Source organism: Eufriesea mexicana, unplaced genomic scaffold, assembly GCF_001483705.2.
Source record: "Eufriesea mexicana isolate 0111107269 unplaced genomic scaffold, ASM148370v2 scaffold70, whole genome shotgun sequence".
Taxonomy (NCBI): Eukaryota; Metazoa; Arthropoda; class Insecta; order Hymenoptera; family Apidae; genus Eufriesea; species Eufriesea mexicana.
Window position 1 is genome coordinate 376,278 of NW_016908238.1, and position 20,537 is coordinate 396,814.

A 20,537-nucleotide genomic window follows, 5' to 3' on the forward strand; every position below is an offset into this window, starting at 1 on the left:
TAATAATTTATAATAACAAATGTCCTCTATTTTGGATAATTCCAATCTCTACCATATGAAAATCAATTCATAGACCATGAATAACTATACTCTAGATGGATAACCCAGTTATTTTGGATCTTCCACCTGAACTAGAGAAACTCCATTTTTCCACAAACAGCAATCGTCATTCACCTTCCAATCCAAAGCTGAGAAGTCGACCAACTCATTCAGCATCACCAGCCTTATCCTCGCTAATAGACCCTTCATTTTAATTAACCCTAATCCCAACTACAACTATACTCCAGACAGCCTTCTCACCCTGCATCTTTCACCAAAATTAAAGAAACCCCATTTTTCCATGAACAACAATCGTCATTTGCATTCCAATCCAAAGCAAGAAAGCTGATCAATGCACACAGCATCACCAGACTTATCCTCGCTAATAGACCCTTCATTTTGGATGACCCTAATCCCTACTGCAACTATACTCCAGACAATCTTCTCACCCTGGATCTTGCACAAAAATTAGAAAAATTGCATTCCCCGTGAATAACAATCGTCATTTGCATCCGAAGCCAAAGCAAGAAAGTCGAACAATGCACCCAGCATCAACAACTGCCGTGAAACAGCTCCCCTTCGCTAATAGATCCTCCATTTTGGATGCACGCGACGACATTGAATGGAACGAATCGTGCAGGTTCATGTAGCGTCATTAATATCCTATATACCGGCCCGATATCGTAAATCTTGCTGTTGAACGTCAGCTCAATGTAATTGCCCTGTTCCGATGAGCGGCCTTAACGATCCGCGCTCTTGTTTCCCCAGCGAATGATTAACGAACCAGTTTCCGATCGTCGAGGAAACGCGAAAAGCTCGCCGGGTAAATATAATAACAGTTCCTCCGGCTGGCAAGATTTACGAGGGGTTAATGACGCGGAGCATCGAATCCGATGGCCGAGAGTGGGTCGTGGGTGCTGTCTCGGGGGTGTGTAGCCGTTCCGGTGATGTTATTGCCTGCTTTGCCATGGAAATTTGCATAATGTGTTCGATAGGGTGAAGTGGTTGGGTAGAAGGATGCTGCGGTGTTGGGCGTCCAAGTTTGTCTTCCAGTTCGGCGTGTGGGAGTGCTTGCGGAGTGTTGAGGCTGCGTGGTCTGGTGCGCTGTTGGGTGAGAGACGAATATAGGGAAGGAAATAACCTAGGGAGAAATTCTTCCTAGAAGTATTCGTTTATTCGCGAGAATTAGGCAATGGGAGGTCCGTGAAATTTATTGCGCGTTGTCAGTGGGGTACTATAGTTTTATGGTGGATGATATAATGTGGGTATCGTTGAAGCACGAGTTCTTGCATCGTTATTTGAATCTAGTAATTTTTGTTGATTTTGGTAGATCGGTTGGCTGTTTGAATTTCTTTGAATTAGGGAAAGGATAATCATAGAGGTAGGATTTTTGTAGGTTATGTGATGTAAGCTTTAGCTAGGAATATCTAGGTTCTAGAGACTTATGACGAGAGAGGAATATAGGGAAATAAATAAGCTAGGGAGAAATTCTTCCTAGAAGTATTTGTATATTCTCAGAGTTAGGCAATGGGAGGTCATCGAAATTTATTAGATGTTGTCATTGGGGTACCATAGAGTGGTTAATCTTCGTTTTATGGTGGATGATATAATGGATATCGTCGAAGTAGGAATTCTTGCATTGTTATTTGAATCTAGTAATTTTTGGAAGATCGGTTGGCTACTTGAATTTCTTTGAATTAGGAAAAAGATAGTCATCGAGGTACGATATTTGTAGGTTATGTGATATAAGCTTTAGCTAAGGATATTGAGGTTCTAGGGACTTATGACGAAAGACGAATATAGGGAAATAAATCAACTAGGGATAAATTCTTCCTAGAAGTATTTGTATATTCTCCAGAATTAAGCAATGGGAGGTCATCGAAATTTATTGGACGTTGTCAATGGGATACTATAGAGTGGTTAATCTTGGTTTTATGGTGGATGATATAATATTGGTATCGTCGAAGCAGGAATTCTTGTATAGTTATATAAATCTAGTAATTTTTTGGTAGATCGGTTGAGTATTAGAATTTCTTTGGATTAGAGAAACGGTGTTCATTGAGGTACGCTTTTGTAGGTTATGTAAGGTGAGTTTTAGTTAAGGATATCTAAATTCTAGGCACTTATTCGGGTATTAAGTACTATAATATTGAATTATTATTAGGCTGCTATTTAGAAAATCAATTATTTAATAAATTTTTATTAGTTAATAAAAAGGTATTAATTATGTGAAAAAATTTATCATAGTTGATAAAAAGGTATTAATTATGTAAGGGAAGGTATTATAGTTATTAGTCGAGGATTAAAAATGACACGAATATAGTAAAATTCCTTTTGTATTTATTAAATAATATTATAGGATTATGTATAAGATACAAATACAGTTTTATATATAAACATGCTTTATTGCTAATTAATAAATAATTCTTTCTTAAAAGCGCCATCTTGGATCACATTTCTTTTCCCCAGAAACGGATCACTGCGATCTCGATCCTAATTAATATTTCGTTTATCGTAAATTATTCGGATCGTTAATTAGTCGGGCGAAATTAACGAGCACCGACGCCAGCGAGCAGGATTCGTGTTTCTCGCGCCTTCCCGCTGCGCCGCGACGCGCGTCGCTTCATGGAAACCGAAGTTTACGAGCAACAGGTGGTTCCAGGGAATAACGTTTCCGCTGCGTGATATTGGAATCACTCGAGATCAAGATTTCCCGCGCTTCCAATTCGAATTACACGAGACACGACCCGCCTGTCTGCATTTCGAAAGTCATTAAAATTTTCTTGGAAAAAATTTGGAAGATTTATTGGTATAGCGATGAACTATCTTGGATAAGATATTACAGATGGCGTCTCGATATGATATTTGCACGATTTTACTATAGATAGGGCTAAAGGTTTTTTAAAATTCGTAAAATTATTATAAATAAACGAAAATTATATTATATAGTCTTTTTTAAATTTGGTATAGTGAAAAATAAATTGATGTACAGGAAAAAATTCTAAATGGCATCTCGAAATTGAGATTTATACAAATTTACTATAGGCAATGCTAAAGGGAATTACAAAATTCATAAAATTATTATAAATATACGAAAATTTGTTTCAATTGATGGAGTAATTAATAAATATAATTAAGCATTAAAAATAAATTAAAATTAGAATTAAAATACAAGAAGAAGTTACAGATGGTATCTTGATTCTGAGATTTATACAAATTTACTATAAGCAGTGCTGAAGGGAATTTCAAAATTCGTAAAATTATTATAAATATACGAAATTCTTTTTCAATTGATCTAGTAATTAACAAATATAATTAAGTAATAAAAATAAATTAGAATTAGAATTAGAATACAGGAAGAAATTACAAATGGCATATCGATTATAAGATTTGGACGAATTTGCTATAGATAGAGTGCTGAAGGAGATCTTAAAATTCGAAAAATTATTATAAATACAGGAAAACTGTTTGAAATAAATTTTTTGAAAATTGGTATAATGAAAAATAAATGGAAATATAAGAAGTTTATCCATTAATAGATAAATATTGCAATTCCTTTTTCTTCTTAATTTATTATATAGTTCACTATAACATACTAGAAGTGTCATTTAACATTAATGATCATTAACATTTGTTTCTTACTATTTCCAAATTTTTCCACAAAATTATATTCTTGCTGAAAATATTATTGCCACCTTTTCCCTTTTTAATTCAGTATAAAATCGATTATGATATACAATGATAATCATTCCCTACTATGATGTTACAATGTGTACTTATGATAAAAAATTATTGTACTCAAAAATTATTATACTCAAAAATTATTATACTCAAAAATTATAACCCACAAAAATTATTCTCAAAAACTATTCTCAAAAATTATTATACTCAAAAATTATTATCCTCAAAAATTGTTATACTCAGAAATTATTATCCTCAAAAATTATTATACTCAAAAATTATTACCTTCAAAAATTATTATACTCAAAAATTATAACCCACAAAAATTATTACCCTCAAAAATTATTATCCTCAAAAATTGTTATACTCAGAAATTATTATCCTCAAAAATTATTATACTCAAAAATTAACATCGTTTATTACAAGAATATAGCGAATGACGCATAACACGATAATACACAAAAAACAAACTATAAATTAACGAATAAAAATATTTTACCTCGACCCTCTCGTGTTCTCCAATTTCAGTGATTTTAATTAATTTTAATTCCTCGTTCGAATGGAAATCTGAGTTTTCGAAAACTACCTGCAAACCAGAAGATAATTAGCCAATCTACAAGTTCCCCAGCAGAAACAACCGAGACCTCCATCTTTCCCAACAGTTCCCCCACTTCGAGTCTTCCATCCCCTTAATTACCACGGGTTCCGCGAAATTAGCCGCAAATTCAAAGAAAACACCGAGACGCTCCATTGGAGCTTCCATTTGCTCCGAAAATATTATTGCAGCGCGGATGAATCGATCGGATCTCAGCCTCGAGAGCTGAAATCGCAACTTATCTTTCTCCCTTTCGACCTTTAATTACGAGCTAGCCTGGCGGCCTATTTAAAAATTACACCACGCCCACGCACACCTACGAGCAGCAACGCGAGCATAAGCGAAGAGCCCACACGCTCGCCGACTCTGCATAAATTACACGTTTTGCAAATCGCGCGCGCGCGCATGCGCACCTCACCTATTGACGCTTGCGAGGTATAATAATTGCGAGAGTAGTATAAAAACGATTCCTCTTTTCACGAATGTCATTAAATCTTATATGACATCATCTTTCTGTGTTTTTAATTTTATTTTTCTTTTTTTTTTGAAAAAAAAAGTGCACTTCACTGATTGACGCATGCGTGGTATAATAATTGCGAGAGTAGTATAAAAATGGTTCCTCTTTTCACGAATGTTATTAGATCTTATATGACATCACCCTCCTGTGTTTTTAATTTTATTTTTCTTTTTCTTTTTTTTTTTTAAATGTGATTTGATTTTATTTTTTGACACCAGGTTTAGGACCTGTTAGTTGATGAGGTGACGTGTCAATTTGATGGATGGGTGGGGCAGATTTAATTAATTTTTGTTAGATCTCTTAAGTCTTTGGCACACAGTCAGAGGCGCCCAGTGCGAATTCCCTGGAAAAGTTTTGGAATGCGAAATTGTCTTTTTTGATATGGATGAAGATGAAAATTAAATTTGTATTTGGAATATTAGCGTAGAATTCTGATAAATTGTCCCTCACAGATTGTATTCCGAAATTATTCATTTTTTAACATAATTGGAGGGGACCTTCAGTCGCCATTTGATAAAATTTCGAAGCTCGATATTAATTAATATATGAAATTTTGAATAATGTAACAGTGTGCGAGGTATCGAAATTAAATAATTCTACGTGTTAATTATTATCTGATTTCTTAAATCAGAGCTCAAAAAATATCATCAGCTTTACAGTAGAAAATTTTTCAACTCGTGTACCCTTCTTTAACCAAAAAATCGTCGAGTGCAAAGGGTTAATATTGTAATTGTTTTTAAATTAAATTAATTTTTTTTTAATGATCGCCAATGATTGTCAGTGGTTGTCAATTTTATTTTGCTGGTCAATTTAACGGGTGTCCATAGAAATAGGTATACAAAGGACGTTAGTAAATCTCGTGTTAAAGTGAAATGGTAAAATTTTTGAATGTAGGATTTACAGTTATTACCTTTGTATTATACTGATGTGTCACTAGTTCTTCCTGTCGAGTCTCGCGATTATAATTTCAATTTACCGCATGATAGAAGATTTTTAAGAAAATTTGAAAAATTCCTAAAATTTTTCTGTAAATAAACGTACTTATATTGGTTACCAAAAATTAAATACCTTTTTGATGTATTGTACAATGTTTCAGAATTTAATTGTATTGCGTGGGGTTAATTGGGTGGGGATTAAGATGGTGGATGCGAGTATAGTAATTGTAGAGGTGAATTCAGCGTGAAGGATTATTTTTTGGTTGAATTTTTATTGGTTAGGAGAAGATTGTGTTTTAATTTGATTTATGGAATGAAGCGAGTATATAATTGAAGTGAATCGAATTTGTAATAAATAATATCGAATAACGTTATTAGTATTAATAACATTGAAATGACTAGAATATTTTAATATGGAATATTTATGGTATATGAATATATTATAAAATAAACTGAAATAGGCTAAGTAAATTAAATATTATATTATTTTAAATTCCATTTCTTTCTTTTGAATATTTTATTTTAATTTAATTTTGGTTTTAAATTTATTTTTATTTATTTTTAGCTTATAGTAAGCTAATTTTAATTTCGATCAGGATTGGCAAATTATTCTTATAACAAAATTCGTTTCTGAAATTTAGAAATGTAATAAATATTCACAACTCTGCCATCTTTATTTCAATTTATTTAATTCATCAAATTAAATTAAAGCAAATTAAATAAAGAATTCGTACTTTGTGTCAAAATAGGATAAATAAGTTGATATTTGCGATTGCTATTTGCAATTGCTCCTCATAGTTGCATAAGTCAAATTAACCTAAAATATGAAAGGAATAATTAATTATTATGAATAAAGTATGAAGAATAATTAATAAAAAATACTATACTATTTTACTACAATGGAAATATTATAGTAAACAATATTGTATAAGAATTTGTTTCCAATAAATTTTTTAAAGATTTTATTCACATTATTTTATTCACATATCATGTGTCTTGCATATATATATGTATTTGCTATACCATTTTAAATAGACTGAAGAGGTTGCTACAGGTTTCGTGAAAATTAGGGCACTATAGACGTTTTATCTATTCAGAACAGCAATAACTTGAGCTATTTCCGTTTAGTTCCAGTGATCTGTTAAGCATCACGACTAATAGTATTCTCAGTCTGCTAGCAGTGAAAGACATAAAGATAGGAACACTCTGACAATATTGATACTCCACTCCATGAAATGCAAATGCACGCGTTCTGCCTTGTGACGTGTCGAAAATTATGTAACATAGCCTTCGGAAACGAGTTCTTGATACAGCATTTGTTACCTCAGAAATTTTGTTTCATTATGTACATAACGTGTCCATTTAATGGAACCATTTATTCGAAAATGTTTGAATGTATCAGCTGCTATAAATAAAAATAAAAATTTGGTTTAATAGTTGACAGCAATAGTTGCTGAAATTTTATTTATTTCAGGAAATTAATATTCAAAAATAGCGAGTTAAAAATTGATATTTTGTCATTTTGCGTTACTATTTATGTAAATATTCAAGGTTCAAAAAAGTAAAAATATGAAATTTAGTTAAATAAAATTTTGTAATATATTAAACAGGAGGCTAGAATTATTAATAAAATTTTCATGTGATTTTTTGAAGATTCCATTTTCAAAAAGATTATCATTTTGAATGAAATATAGGGAAATTATTATACGATATTTTCTTACCTATATTTTCTGCAGAATTGAACAATCTTTTAAAACAAATCAAGCTATTATTGGATGAAAAATAACCTCGAATATCGGCAATAATGAAACATGCTGGAAGTCAGAAAATAAAGCCACGTGAAATACACCATACAAAATTTCTAACCTATATTCACTGAGATAATAAAGTCAAAAATAAAGCTACGTAAACTACCAAAAAATACACTCCGGTTTTCCATGCGGGGTGAAACTAACCCATATTCGCTAAAATAATAAAGTCAAAAATAAGGCGAAAAAATACGCATCAACTTTGCGCATTCTTGAACTTTTCCAACTCGTGTCGGCTGAAATAATAATAGCACCAATAAAATAGAAAATACTACCAAATAGGTATCTGAAAGAGTGACACCTTATCCTTTTATACTGCACAAAACTCCGAGTCATATTTGCTAATAAAATAATATAGTCAATAATAAAATCGAATAAATACCACCAAAGACAAACAGAAATTTTCTGAATTAAAGAAAAAGAAAATTCTCAAGTCATAATCCTTGAAAAAAGGAATAAATACTTAAATAAATAGCAAGATTCGAAGTATCACATTCCAAATCATATTTGCTAATAAAATCACTAATAAATCTAAATGAATATATCCAAAAAAGATACACAAATTTTGTGCATTTAAAAAATAAAAAATTCTCAAGCCATAATCTCTGGAACAAAGGAATAAATACTTAAATAAATATCAAGATTCGAAGCATCACATTATAAACCATATTTGCTAATAAAATTACTAATAAAACGAAATACATACCTGTAAAAAATGTTCAAAGCTTTTTTGCATTTAAGAAATAAAAAATTCTTATGCCATAATTCTTGAAAAGAAGAAAAAGATACTTGAATGAATAACAAAATTCGAAGCATCATATTTCAAACCATATTTGCTAATAAAATCATTAATAAATCAAAATAAATACTTCCAAAAAACACATTTAAATTTCCTGAATTAAGAAAAAGAAAATTCTCAAACCATAATCCCTGAAAAAAGGAAATAAATATTCAAATAAATAACAAAATTCGAAGCATCATATTCCAAACCATATTTGCTAATAAAATCACTAATAAATCCAAATGAACACTTCCAAAAACACATAAAAATTATTTATATTAAGAAAAAAATTCCCAAGCCATAATCCGTAGGAAAAGGATAAGATACTTAAATAAATAACAAGATTCGAAGCATCATATTTCAAATCATATAAAATCATTAATAAAACCAATTGAATACTACCAAAAAACACACAAAAATTTTCTGCATTTAAAAAATAAAAAAGGAATAAATATTTAAATGAATATCAACATTCGAATCATCACACTCCAAACTATACTTGCAAATAAAATCGTCAATAAAACCAAAAAAACACGCTTAAATTTTCTGAAATAAAGAAAAATCTTCCCAAGCCATAATCCTTGAAAAAGGGAATAAATATTTAAATAAATTTCAAAATTCGAATCATCACACTCCAAACTATACTTGCAAATAAAATCGTCAATAAAACCAAAAAACACGCTTAAATTTTCTGAAATGAAGAAAAATCTTTCCAAGCCATTATCCTTGAAAAAGGGAATAAATATTTAAATAAATTTCAAAATTCGAATCATCACACTCCAAACTATACTTGCAAATAAAATCGCTAATAAAACCAAAAAAACACGCTTGAATTTTCTGAAATGAAGAAAAATCTTTCCAAGCCATAATCCGTAGGAAAAGGATAAGATACTTGAATAAATAACAAGATTCGAAGCATCACACCGCATTCACCCCTTCCTTCATCCGTCACGATCCCGCGAGCCGCCTTCGAGACTCGTTGTGCAATCCGTTTCCACGCGATATGCAGCAAATCCTAACCAACGAGTCTCGAAGATTTATTTCCTCTGGATCTCGTCTCGTCCTCCTGATTCACCTTCGGTGGCCAGCGCCGCCATATACGTCCTCGCGGAGGAAACGTTCCATCGGGGGTTGCCACTTTCCGTCCGGCGAACACACGATCCTACGAGCCGTCGGTAATAATCTCTAATGAAAATGTAGAGGCGTTTTTCAACGTTGATTAATGCTCCGAATCGCGGGTGGAACGAACAATGAACGACGGAAAGAGACGGCACGTCCGCGATGAAAGGGTTACGTAACGCTGAGTGATGGATCGTTTATTAATGGCTCGCTCTAATTCCACCGACCGTTCATGTAATTGCCATGTTTGTTTGCTCGATCGTTTGGACACGGTCAGATCGGGGTTTTCACGGGACGTCGATGTTCTATCTCATCTCTCTCTCTCTCTCTCACCGATTTTCAATTTCCTCGTTTTTCTGTCCTTCTCTGTCGAATTATTTTCTAACTTTCCGTGGAATCTGTGGATTCCTTATTTTATTAGTTTTTGGATTTTAATATCTGGTTTTTGATTTTGATTATTCGAGAAGACGATTTGATTGGATAAATAGGTTTTTAGGTTTTTGGATTCGAATTTGGGGGATTATAGACGTGAGAGATGATCGTGTTTCGTGGAAAGGGTTTTGAAATGAGAGATTTATTGGAAGCAAGGTTCGTTTTACTGTGTATTTAATGTGATTCGTGTATATGTACATTTGAATGCAATTTTGTGTACATATGTACACTATGTTTTAGGTAGATATGTACACTATATTTTATGTATATGTTTGCATAATATTTTATGTATATATGTGTACAATATTTTATGTATATGTGTACACTAGGTTTTAGGTATATATGTACACTATATTTTATGTATATATGTATACTTGAATGTAATTTTAGATTGGAATAGAGAAGAGAGAATTGAGCAATTAATTTTTTGGTACTTGAATTTTTTTATATATCAGATTTGTATAACAATGTTGAATAATTTATTAAATTATTGTACTAAATGTGAGATACTATTGTAGATCATACTTTTGAAGCTAGGTAATTTAATAATTATCACAATAATTTGAGACATGAATAATTACTGATATAATATTTAATATAAACATTAGCAATGTTACTATTTTAAATTTATTAATATATTTAATATTACTATGTTACTATTACTAATTTAATATTACTATATTAAATTTATTAATAAATTTAATATGAAAATTTTCTGTATTTAGTAAAAATTATTTTATTAAATTTAATTACATTTGCCAATAATATAATTACGCAATGTTGTAAGATAAAATATATACACAATATTTTATGTATATATGTACACCTGAGTGTAATTCTAGATTGGAATAGAGAAAAGAGAATTGAGGAATTAATTTTTTGGTATTTGAATTTTTTATATGTATCAGATTTATATAACAATGTTGAATAATTTATTAAATTATTGTATTAAATGTGAGATACTATTGTAGATCATACTTTTGAAGCTAGGTAATTTAATAATTACTACAATAATTTGAGACGTGAATAATTACTGATATAATATTTAATTTAAACATTAGCAATGTTACTATTTTAAATTTATTAATAAATTGAATATGGTAATATTAAATTAAATTATAGTAACAATATAGTAATATTAAATTCAATTATAGTAATAATATGAAAATTTTCTGTGTTTAATAAAATTTATTTAATGAAATTTAATTACATTTGCCAATAATATAGTTATAAAATGTTATAAGATAGAATATATACACAATATTTTATGTATATATATTTTTATTTATTTTATATATTATGTATATATGTATATATGCACAAAATTGTGGATTGGAATAGGGAAAAGAGAATTGAACAATTAATTTTTTGGCACTAGAATTTTTCATGTCAGATTTGTGTGATAACGTTGTATAATTTACTAAATTATTATACTTAATGCGTGATACTATTATAGGTCATATTTTTTTAGGAAGCTTAGGTAATTGAATAACTAATTATTATAATAATCTAAGACATGAATAATTACTGATATAATATTTAATATATACATTAGCATTATTACTATATTAAATTTATTAATAAATCTAATATGAAAATTTTCTGTGTTTAATAAAATTTATTTAATTAAATTTAATTAAATTACATTTGCCAATAATATAGTTATACAATGTTATAAGATAAAAAGTGAATTATTGAACAAGTATAATTTTAATTTATTATTAATGATTCCCTTTTTTAATTATTGTTTGTTAATTCTTATACAAGTATGATGATCTGTTTGCGCTTATTTTTTTTTTATATCTATTGTTCGATTAAAGACACACTTTTAATGGATATTTATACACGTTTGTATCGCATCATGGGAACCCGATGGTATAAAAAAGCAAAGTCTTTGTACGTCTATAATTAAACCTAACCTTCCATGCGTAGCCTCGAAACGAGATATGTGTACTGTATAAAAAAAAAAAACAAAGTAACATCGACACTGTAATGTCTTAATATACTTACTAGAAATTAATAATAATGCAGAATCTTTGCTGGTATTTATACCGCAACTATTCACGCCTAATTAAGGATTTCGTAACAAAATTTTACGCTCGCAGAGCACGCTTATAAAACCTACATACATTGTCACGATAATTGAATTTCTAATTTCTACTCGAATGAAATTTCTTTTATAATCTATTACTATAATACGGAATATAGTGATATCATACTCTACGATTTTTACTATTTTTTTAAAACGATTCAAAGTACTCTGAAAATACAAAAATATTAAACAAAGAAACAAATACAACAAAAATAGAGAATTGTATATATCACATTAGGATTACTAAAAGACTATAGTATAGTAAGACTGCAGTATAGTATAGTACAGTACAAATATACCAAAGAAAATGAAAATATAATGCATAACAAAAACGGAAAACCACATTCTAAATAGCATGCTACCATTTTAACACACACTATGTAATCTCAGATATTAAATTCTCAACTTTCCAAATTAAAAACAGAAATTTATGAGTCACAGACAAAATTTGTAAAAAAAGTAGAGTCAAAAATAGAATATGAAAGAAAAATACACATATTCAATGAAATTAATCATAAGACTGTAATATCTAAACTTCCCTGCTACCATTTTACATACCACATAACCTCAAATCTCAACTCCTAACCTCCCAAATGAAAAAAGAAAAATCACCTTTGAATCTTGTAAAAAGCAATCACAGATCACAAGCAAAACAACAGAAAAATGCAATAAGATGAAAATGAAAAGAAGAAACAATATCCACATTGCCTAGAAATATGCATCCTTTTTAATTCGTAACGAATTTTCAAGGCAAGGAATTTTCCACCATAATAACTACCACTATATTATAGTCCTTAGAAAATGTACTGTTTTATAATTATTTTCTATTCCAATACTACTTTCGCAAGTATTTCTAAATATTTTTCATTGTTTCGATATTAATTGCATCTTTTTTAATTCGAAACGAATTCTCAAGACAAAGAATTTTCCACCATAAATACTATTCCTATCTTGTAAACCTAAGAAAATTTACACGCTTGAAACATTTACTATTGAAAATAAGGAACAATATCCACATTGCCTATAAATAACAAAAACCACCGCGATTCGGATTCCCGCGCCCGTGTCGCCATTTTGGAGAACGTACCTCGAGCCATGCGCGCGCACACTCGCCCCGCGTCGCTCGACGAGATCTGATTTTCTTTGCAGGTGTGAACTAGAGCGAAAAGAAGCGAGACGAGGTTGGCCACGACCTACACCCACGCCCACGCACCTGTGCCAAGGCAGGCTCGCGCGTAGTTACCCGTTAATTAGTCGTTAATTAACCAGGTACTCGTTGGCGCGAGCGCAGCCGCGGCGGGCCCGCGAAAAAATGCCGCGACACTCGCTCCATCTCGGCCCCACCTGACGGAAACGGCCGAAGGAGCTTCGTGGTTCTGGGCGCGGGAGATCGGCCGTGAAGATGCACAACGTGTCCACGGAGGGCGCGTCGCCCGGTGGTCGACGATTGTCGCGCAGTTTTCACTCCTGCCTTCGTGGAGCTGACCACGACGACCTCGAATCAGGTAGATTCACGATCACTCTCGCGAACTGGGTGTAGGGTCTGAGTTCACTTCACGTCGCCATGTTCTTTTTACTTTTCTCATCTCCTCGTGTACGTTGACATTTTCCTGCGCCATTTTGGACCTTGTTCAGGATTACTAATTGTGATGACACTATAGTTATTATCGCTAGAGATATTGACAATTGAAGATACAGTACTGAGCATAGCAATCCAAACAGTACTACTCTGCGTTGCAGGAAAGAAGTCATCTCGTTCGGTTGCGGAGCAAGAGGGGTATTCCACTTGCTCCGCCTTTACTCTTGTTAGTAATACCCACTCTTCTATGACAGTCCCAAAACTACTATCTCCAAGTTCGGTAACGTGGTACGTTAACATAGGCGTAAGATATCCGCGAAAGAAACGTTATCTCAGAGTTAACTTACAATGAATTGCAAGCACTACTACGCCAGGCAATAAACGAAACGACACCAAATGATTGGAGAAGATTTTGTAAACACGTAGAAACACTGGGACACGAATATTGGGCGAAAGATGGAATAATAGAAGACGCAACTGAAGACCTAGAATTGAAAATACAAAGCAGCGAGTCGGATAAGGAATCAGATGACAGTAGCTCAAAGATTTATAAAGTAAAGAAGTACAAAAGTAATAATAATTAACGTCGTTTATGAAAATTGATTTAAAATTTAAGATGTATTTTTTATGATAAATTAATTATGCAATTGCATCGTACTAGATAACCGTTTAAAAAAATCACACGTTACAACATAAATATAAAAAATATGTATATAGTACATCACGTTTGCTGCATAATGCAATGAAAAGTTAATCGAGATGCTAATTAGTAATTAGTAATTGCAAATAATCATGTGTTCATCGGAAGAATCTGAAGTTAATATGCTTTTGGGATGAGTCCACGCTCTTGCATCTATTTTTTCCGTCTGTCTCGCTTTGTCCCGTTGCTTTGTTCGCTTTCTTTGTCACATGGCGTTCTATGACCGGGCTAATAGGAAGGGATCAGTTCTACCAATAAGGGAAGCGTTTTACTCTACTTCTGTCATGATGTTAGAATGGTTGGGCTAGTGGGGATTCGGTCCTACAAGTTTCTCAGATGACTTCTTTCGTGCAACGCAGAGTACATCCATTGGATTAGTCTATTCACTGATCACCTTAGTTCTACGGTAATTCTAAAATGATCAATGGATGGATCAAATATGGCTAGAAAAATATCACAGCCAGATTTTAAGGATTCTAGGAAGATTGAGATTCCCGTAAGTGACTCGATGAATCTGAAAGTGGATGAGAGGGATTGAGGGAAATAGAACTACGTTTTTCTTTGGTAGCACTTTATTGCGCGCCAGGGGCCTGATGCGGAAAACGCGAGAATTAGTTTTTGGGGAAGACACCAAAGTGTAGTCGAAGAGACGCAAACGAACTGACTCCTTTTCCGCTAATTATTTAGGTGTCAAGGTGGTCCCCGCGTCCGCGAGTCATGGGGCCCTGGTCGTAGAGATATGAACCAGGCCCCCATTGACTCGGGACCCTCGATGTCCCACAGGAGTGGAAAATGTTTACAGGAAACCTTCGTTTTCCTCGTCTGGGATGCGTTCCTACAAATCCTCCACGTCCTGTAAATAGGAATTCCTAATTTCAATACAATGTTCTATGTTTGAGGTATGGGTCTCCTATATAGATTTACTGACATGTCCGGTGACAGGCTCTGGATAAAATGCATCATCCTATCCTTTTGCTTCCTTCGTCCAAAGAATATTTTCCTACTCCTCAACACGAAGAGAGAATAACGTGTCATTACCCCCTTCTCCTGCCATTTAGTTCGACGAAATTCGGGCCCAAATGATAAATGTCAATACGCAGTGAACAGACAGATTGATGCTTATAAACAGTCGCAATAGAATCATGTTTACGTTTGGCCCGATTTGTTGTCCACGAGGCTGGCTCGTGATTTACGTTTACGTTTGGGCCCATTTTCTGATTGTTTGGACCAAAATCTTTATCACGAGTCAGACACGTTGAAGTACAGGAAGGTGTTAATTCTTCCTTATTTTGAATAATCGTTTCGAGGAACGTAAATGTCGAAGCTTGTTGTTATTCCTCCGCTTACGAAATTGGAAATCGGGTCGAACTGAAATATTACGGGTAAGAGACGTGGAGTTTAGATGGGGCCCAATGTGAACAAAAAGTGTCAGGCTTCTGGTTCATTCTCAGTTTCTTGTTATTCTTGTAGTGTTATTGAATGGTTTATTGAACGAATTGGAATTTAAATTGTCTATTAAGTGGTTGTGGTTCCCGTATAATTTCGATTTTCCATAGTTGATGGGACACCATAGAAAAATAGTTGGTGAGAATGAGACAAAATTTTGCACGAATTCTGGTTTATATGTCCATTTCAGTTACAGTCCATTAGCTTTTTCCTTATCGTGGACGTTGATTGCTATAAGACGGTGACGAAATGGCCGCCATTCGTTCAGAAAATGGCGGCCAACGTCTACGACGGTAAAAGAGCTAATAAATAACCGACGCGAGGATATAAACACTCGCCTGACTTCTTCTCGCGGACAGGCAGTACTAACTTAGCCTACGATTATACCGAGACGGAGAGAAGTGAATGGGAAGGTTAGCAGAGCAGTGCAAAGCGTGTTTCTTATCTTCTCATTGACGAGCATCAGGAGCTGGTATTTAGAGAAAATATTGCAATTAAACGTGTCTCAGCACTAACGTACCATTTGAAACTATTCGAGCATCAGAAGATCAGATCGTATCACATTTTCCAATTTCTTTCATTTTTAACACGTTTACTGTCATGGTGGTCAGAGTAATCGACACTTGGTGGGGCCCTCAGCGAGGCTATGGTGGTTACAAGTTTCTGACGATACTAATTTTTCAAATTTATATTTGAAAAATTATATTTTTTAATTATATTATATTTCAAATTTTATTTTAACCGTTCTTTGAAAATTTGAACAAGGTAAATATTGTTCAAATTTGAGGAGTATTTTTATCAAAAATTTTAACAATTATGTTCCTTTCTTCGTCATTAATAAAAATCAGTATGTAACCATGATCTTGCTAGCCATGGTGTGTATTTTGCAATGGAATCCGATTTTAATGGAATTATTTTTTGAAATCGGGGTTCGTTGATTCTCTCCAACTATTCCAACGGTTTTTTGCCGCCATCTTCTCCACCTCGCTGATCGGATGATGGCGCGGTGCGTAGGATAACGACACGCAAGATCTGCAGAGAACGTAGGTGACTCGTGCGCAATGTCGCGAGCCTACGCTCGTTAAAACTGCACTTCTACTTTCCCATAAAAGAAAACCTCTCGCGGGAAAAATTGAGAACGTGACGCGACCGATACGGTCACCACGAATGCGTTTCCCCGCGTGATTTTTGCACCTATTCTTGCGTTCTTCGCTATTTTGATGAAGGGTGTTCAGGTTCAGGTTCAAGTTTGTGTAAGAAAAGTGTTCATATTGAGGTTCAAGTTTCTGTGAGAAAAGAGTTCATATTGAGGTTTAAATTTCTGTAAGAAGAGTGTTCATATTGAGGTTCAAATTTCCGTAAGAAGAGTGTTCAGGTTCAGGTTCAAGTTCAAGTTTGTATAAGAAAAGTGTTCATATTGAGGTTAAAGTTTGTGTAAGAAGAGTGTTCACATTGAGGTTCAAATTTCTGTGAAAAGAGTGTTCATGTTCAGGTTCAAATTTATCTAAGACAAGTGTTCATATTCAGGTTCAAGTTTGTGTAAGAAAGGTGTTCATGTTCAGGTTCGAGTTCAAGTTTGTGTAAGAAGGGTGTTCACGTTGAGGTTCAAGTTTATCTAAGAAGAGTGCTCATGTTCAGGTTCAAGTTTGTCTAAGAAGAGTGTTCATGTTCAGGTTCAAGTTTGTCTAAGAAGAGTGTTCAGGTTCAGATTCAGGTTCAGGTTAAAGTTTGTATAAGAAGAATGTTCATGTTCAGATTCAGGTTCAAGTTTGTGTAAGAAAAGTGTTCCATGTTCAGGTTCAAGTTATGTAAGAAGAGTGTTCATGTTCATGTTCAGGTTCAAGTTGTGTAAGAAGAGTTCATGTGATTGTTCACGAACAGTACCAATGCGAATTCCCTGGAAAAGTTTTGGAATGTGAAATTATGTGTTTTGATATGGATGAAGATGAAAATTAAATTTGTATTTGGAAAATTAGCGTAGTATTCTGATAAATTGTCTCTCAAAGATTGTATTCCGAAATTACTCATTTTTGAACATAATTGGAGACACCCTTCAGTCGCCATTTGATAAAATTTCGAAGATCGATATTAATTAATATATCAAATTTAAGATAATGTAACGATGTGAGAGGTATGGAAATCAAATAATTCTACGTATTAATTATTATACGATTTCTTATTTACTGTTCAAAAAAATATCATCAGCTTTTTAGCAGAAAATCTTTGAACTCCTTTGAACTCTCCCCTTCTTTAACCAAAAGATCGTCGAGTGCAAAGGATTAATATTATATTTAATATTATATTAATTATAATATATATATTTGGTGTTCTTCATTTCTTGGATCGATAATGTTATATAATAAGAAAATGAAAAATCTTATATAATGAAATGAATTTTCTTCATAGTTTGTATAATATAAATAATTTTGCTCGGAGAAAAGGAAGGAATTAAAAATTCAGCGTCTGGATTGATCGAAATATGGATTGGTTTTTGTTTCTGTTGCACCCAATGTCCAGACGACGAGGCATAAATTCTTAAACAGTGGTGAGATGAAGAAGCTTTATAAATAACGTAATGTTTCACGGTCTAGTTGCTTTTTATGACGCATGAACTTACGTTTTGCTCGTTGACGACGTAAGACGAGGATCCGAGAGTTTGAAACATGCTGTAAGAACCATTAGGTTAATCAGCATTCAGGTTTCTCGATACTCATCTTGCCTTTTATCGTTGGAAATTAATCAGGAATCTCAAAAATAATTTCACCGAAGAAATATACTTCAAAAAAGATTGAAAAATAATTGAAACTACTACATGGAACTAGTAGGTACACATGGAAACTACTACCGTATGGAAATAAAAGAATTTTTCAAGAAACCAAGGTACTTAAAAAATAATATTTTTAAAATATCGTTCAAAATGATATTTATTTGTGATTTTTATAAATGATTTAAATTTTTAAATATTTGTCACTATTTTCATTTTAATTGCATTTTTCTTAATTCGAAACGAATTCTCAAGGGAAAGAATTTTACATCGTGAAAACTATCACTATTTTAGAAATCTAGAAAATATTTACACACTTGAAATATTTAATATTTTATAATTCTTTTCTATTCTAATACTACTTTCACAAGTATCTTTAAATTTTCTTTATTGTCTCGATATTAATTGCATCTTTTTTAATTCGAAACAAATTCTCGAAGAAAAGAATTTTACATTGTAAAAACTATCGCTATTTTAGAAATCTAGAAAATATTTACGCACTTGAAACATACTATTTTACAATTATTTTCTATTTCAATACTATTTTCCCAAGTATTTTTAAATATTCTTCACTGTTCCTATATTAACTATATTTTTCTTTTAATTGGATACGAATTTTCAAGGGAAAGAATTTTACATCGTAAAAATTACCACTTACTTATAGACCTAAGAAAATTTACACACTTTATAATTATAATATTTACTATCTTGCAACTATTTTCTACTCCAATACTACTTTCATAAGTATTTCTAGATATTCTTCACTGTCTTTATATTAACTTAATTTTTTTTTTTAATTTGAAATGAATTCTCAAAGAAAACAGTCTTACCTCACCATCTTGTAGACTCGAAAGAATTAAATATGCAACCCAAACTTTTAAAGAAAATATTATCTACAAAATACCCCTATAATATAAAATAAAAACTACCCCTATCTTATAGACTTAAGAAAATTTACACGCTTGAAATATTTACTATTTTACAATTATTTTTTATTCCAATACTATCTTCACAAATATTTCTAAATTTTCTTCACTGTCTTATATTCACTGTATTTTCCTTTTAATTCGAAATAAATTCTCAAAGCAGACAATCTTACATCGTAAACACTATCACCATCTCTTAGACTAGACAGAATTAAAGAAATTTTAATAAATTTGAATAAATGTGAATAAAGAATTAAATATGCAACCCAAACTTTTAAAGAAAATATTATCTACAAAATACCCCTATAATATAAAATAAAAACTACCCCTATCTTATAGACTTAAGAAAATTTACACGCTTGAAATATTTACTATTTTACAATTATTTATTCCAATACTATCTTCACAAATATTTCTAAATTTTCTTCACTGTCTTATATTCACTGTATTTTCCTTTTAATTCGAAATAAATTCTCAAAGCAGACAATCTTACATCATGAGCATTATCACCATCTCTTAGACTAGGGAGAATTAAAGAAATTTTAATAAATTGGAATAAATTTGAATAAATAATTAAATATGTAATCCAAACTTTTAAAGAAAATATTGCTTAAAAAATACCATTGATATCAACCACTGGATCAACACAGAATATAAGAGCACCATAATTTATCTTCCTATAGATGTCGAAACACCTGTAAAGATGCAAAAGGAGTTACTCGAAACACAACAACTATATCCAACTATATCCTCTCCATTCACTACTAACAACGCGAGATCTGAATGAAGATAAACGTTGTCTCTTGAAAATAGCATTTTCCGACACCTTGGAAGACAACGCGACTCGTATGCCAACGAAACGAAACGTCTCCTCCGTTTAAACGGCGGAATAAAAACAAGTTGACCGACAGTTTCATCCAGACGGAGCAAAAGGACAGCGATATTTATGTCGTCGAAATAATTCACGCGAATATACGACACCGTTGAACCAGGACGTCTGACGCCCACAAATCCTCGAACGAGAGACGTGTTTTAAATGTCCCGGTCGCCGAAAATACTTGCTCGGTTTTGCCACTTGGACGATCTCATGGTGCCGCGAGAGGTGCCATAAAAGCGTCGGGAA

The 20,537-nt window shown here is 32.4% G+C and overlaps 1 protein-coding gene across 3 annotated transcripts in view; it reads left to right on the plus strand.

The window, feature by feature from the left end:
• raskol (Ras GTPase-activating protein raskol) overlaps positions 1–20,537 on the plus strand; it is a 469,413-nt gene that overhangs the window by 170,212 nt on the left and 278,664 nt on the right. Inside the window, exon 3 of one of the 3 annotated variants that reach the window (XM_017910187.1) lies at positions 13,149–13,504. The exons of the other annotated variants lie outside the window; for them this stretch is intronic. Coding sequence (XP_017765676.1) covers positions 13,402–13,504 — 103 coding nt within the window. The 5' untranslated portion in view covers positions 13,149–13,401. The remainder of the gene's footprint in view (positions 1–13,148; positions 13,505–20,537) is intronic. 3 annotated transcript variants of the gene reach the window in all.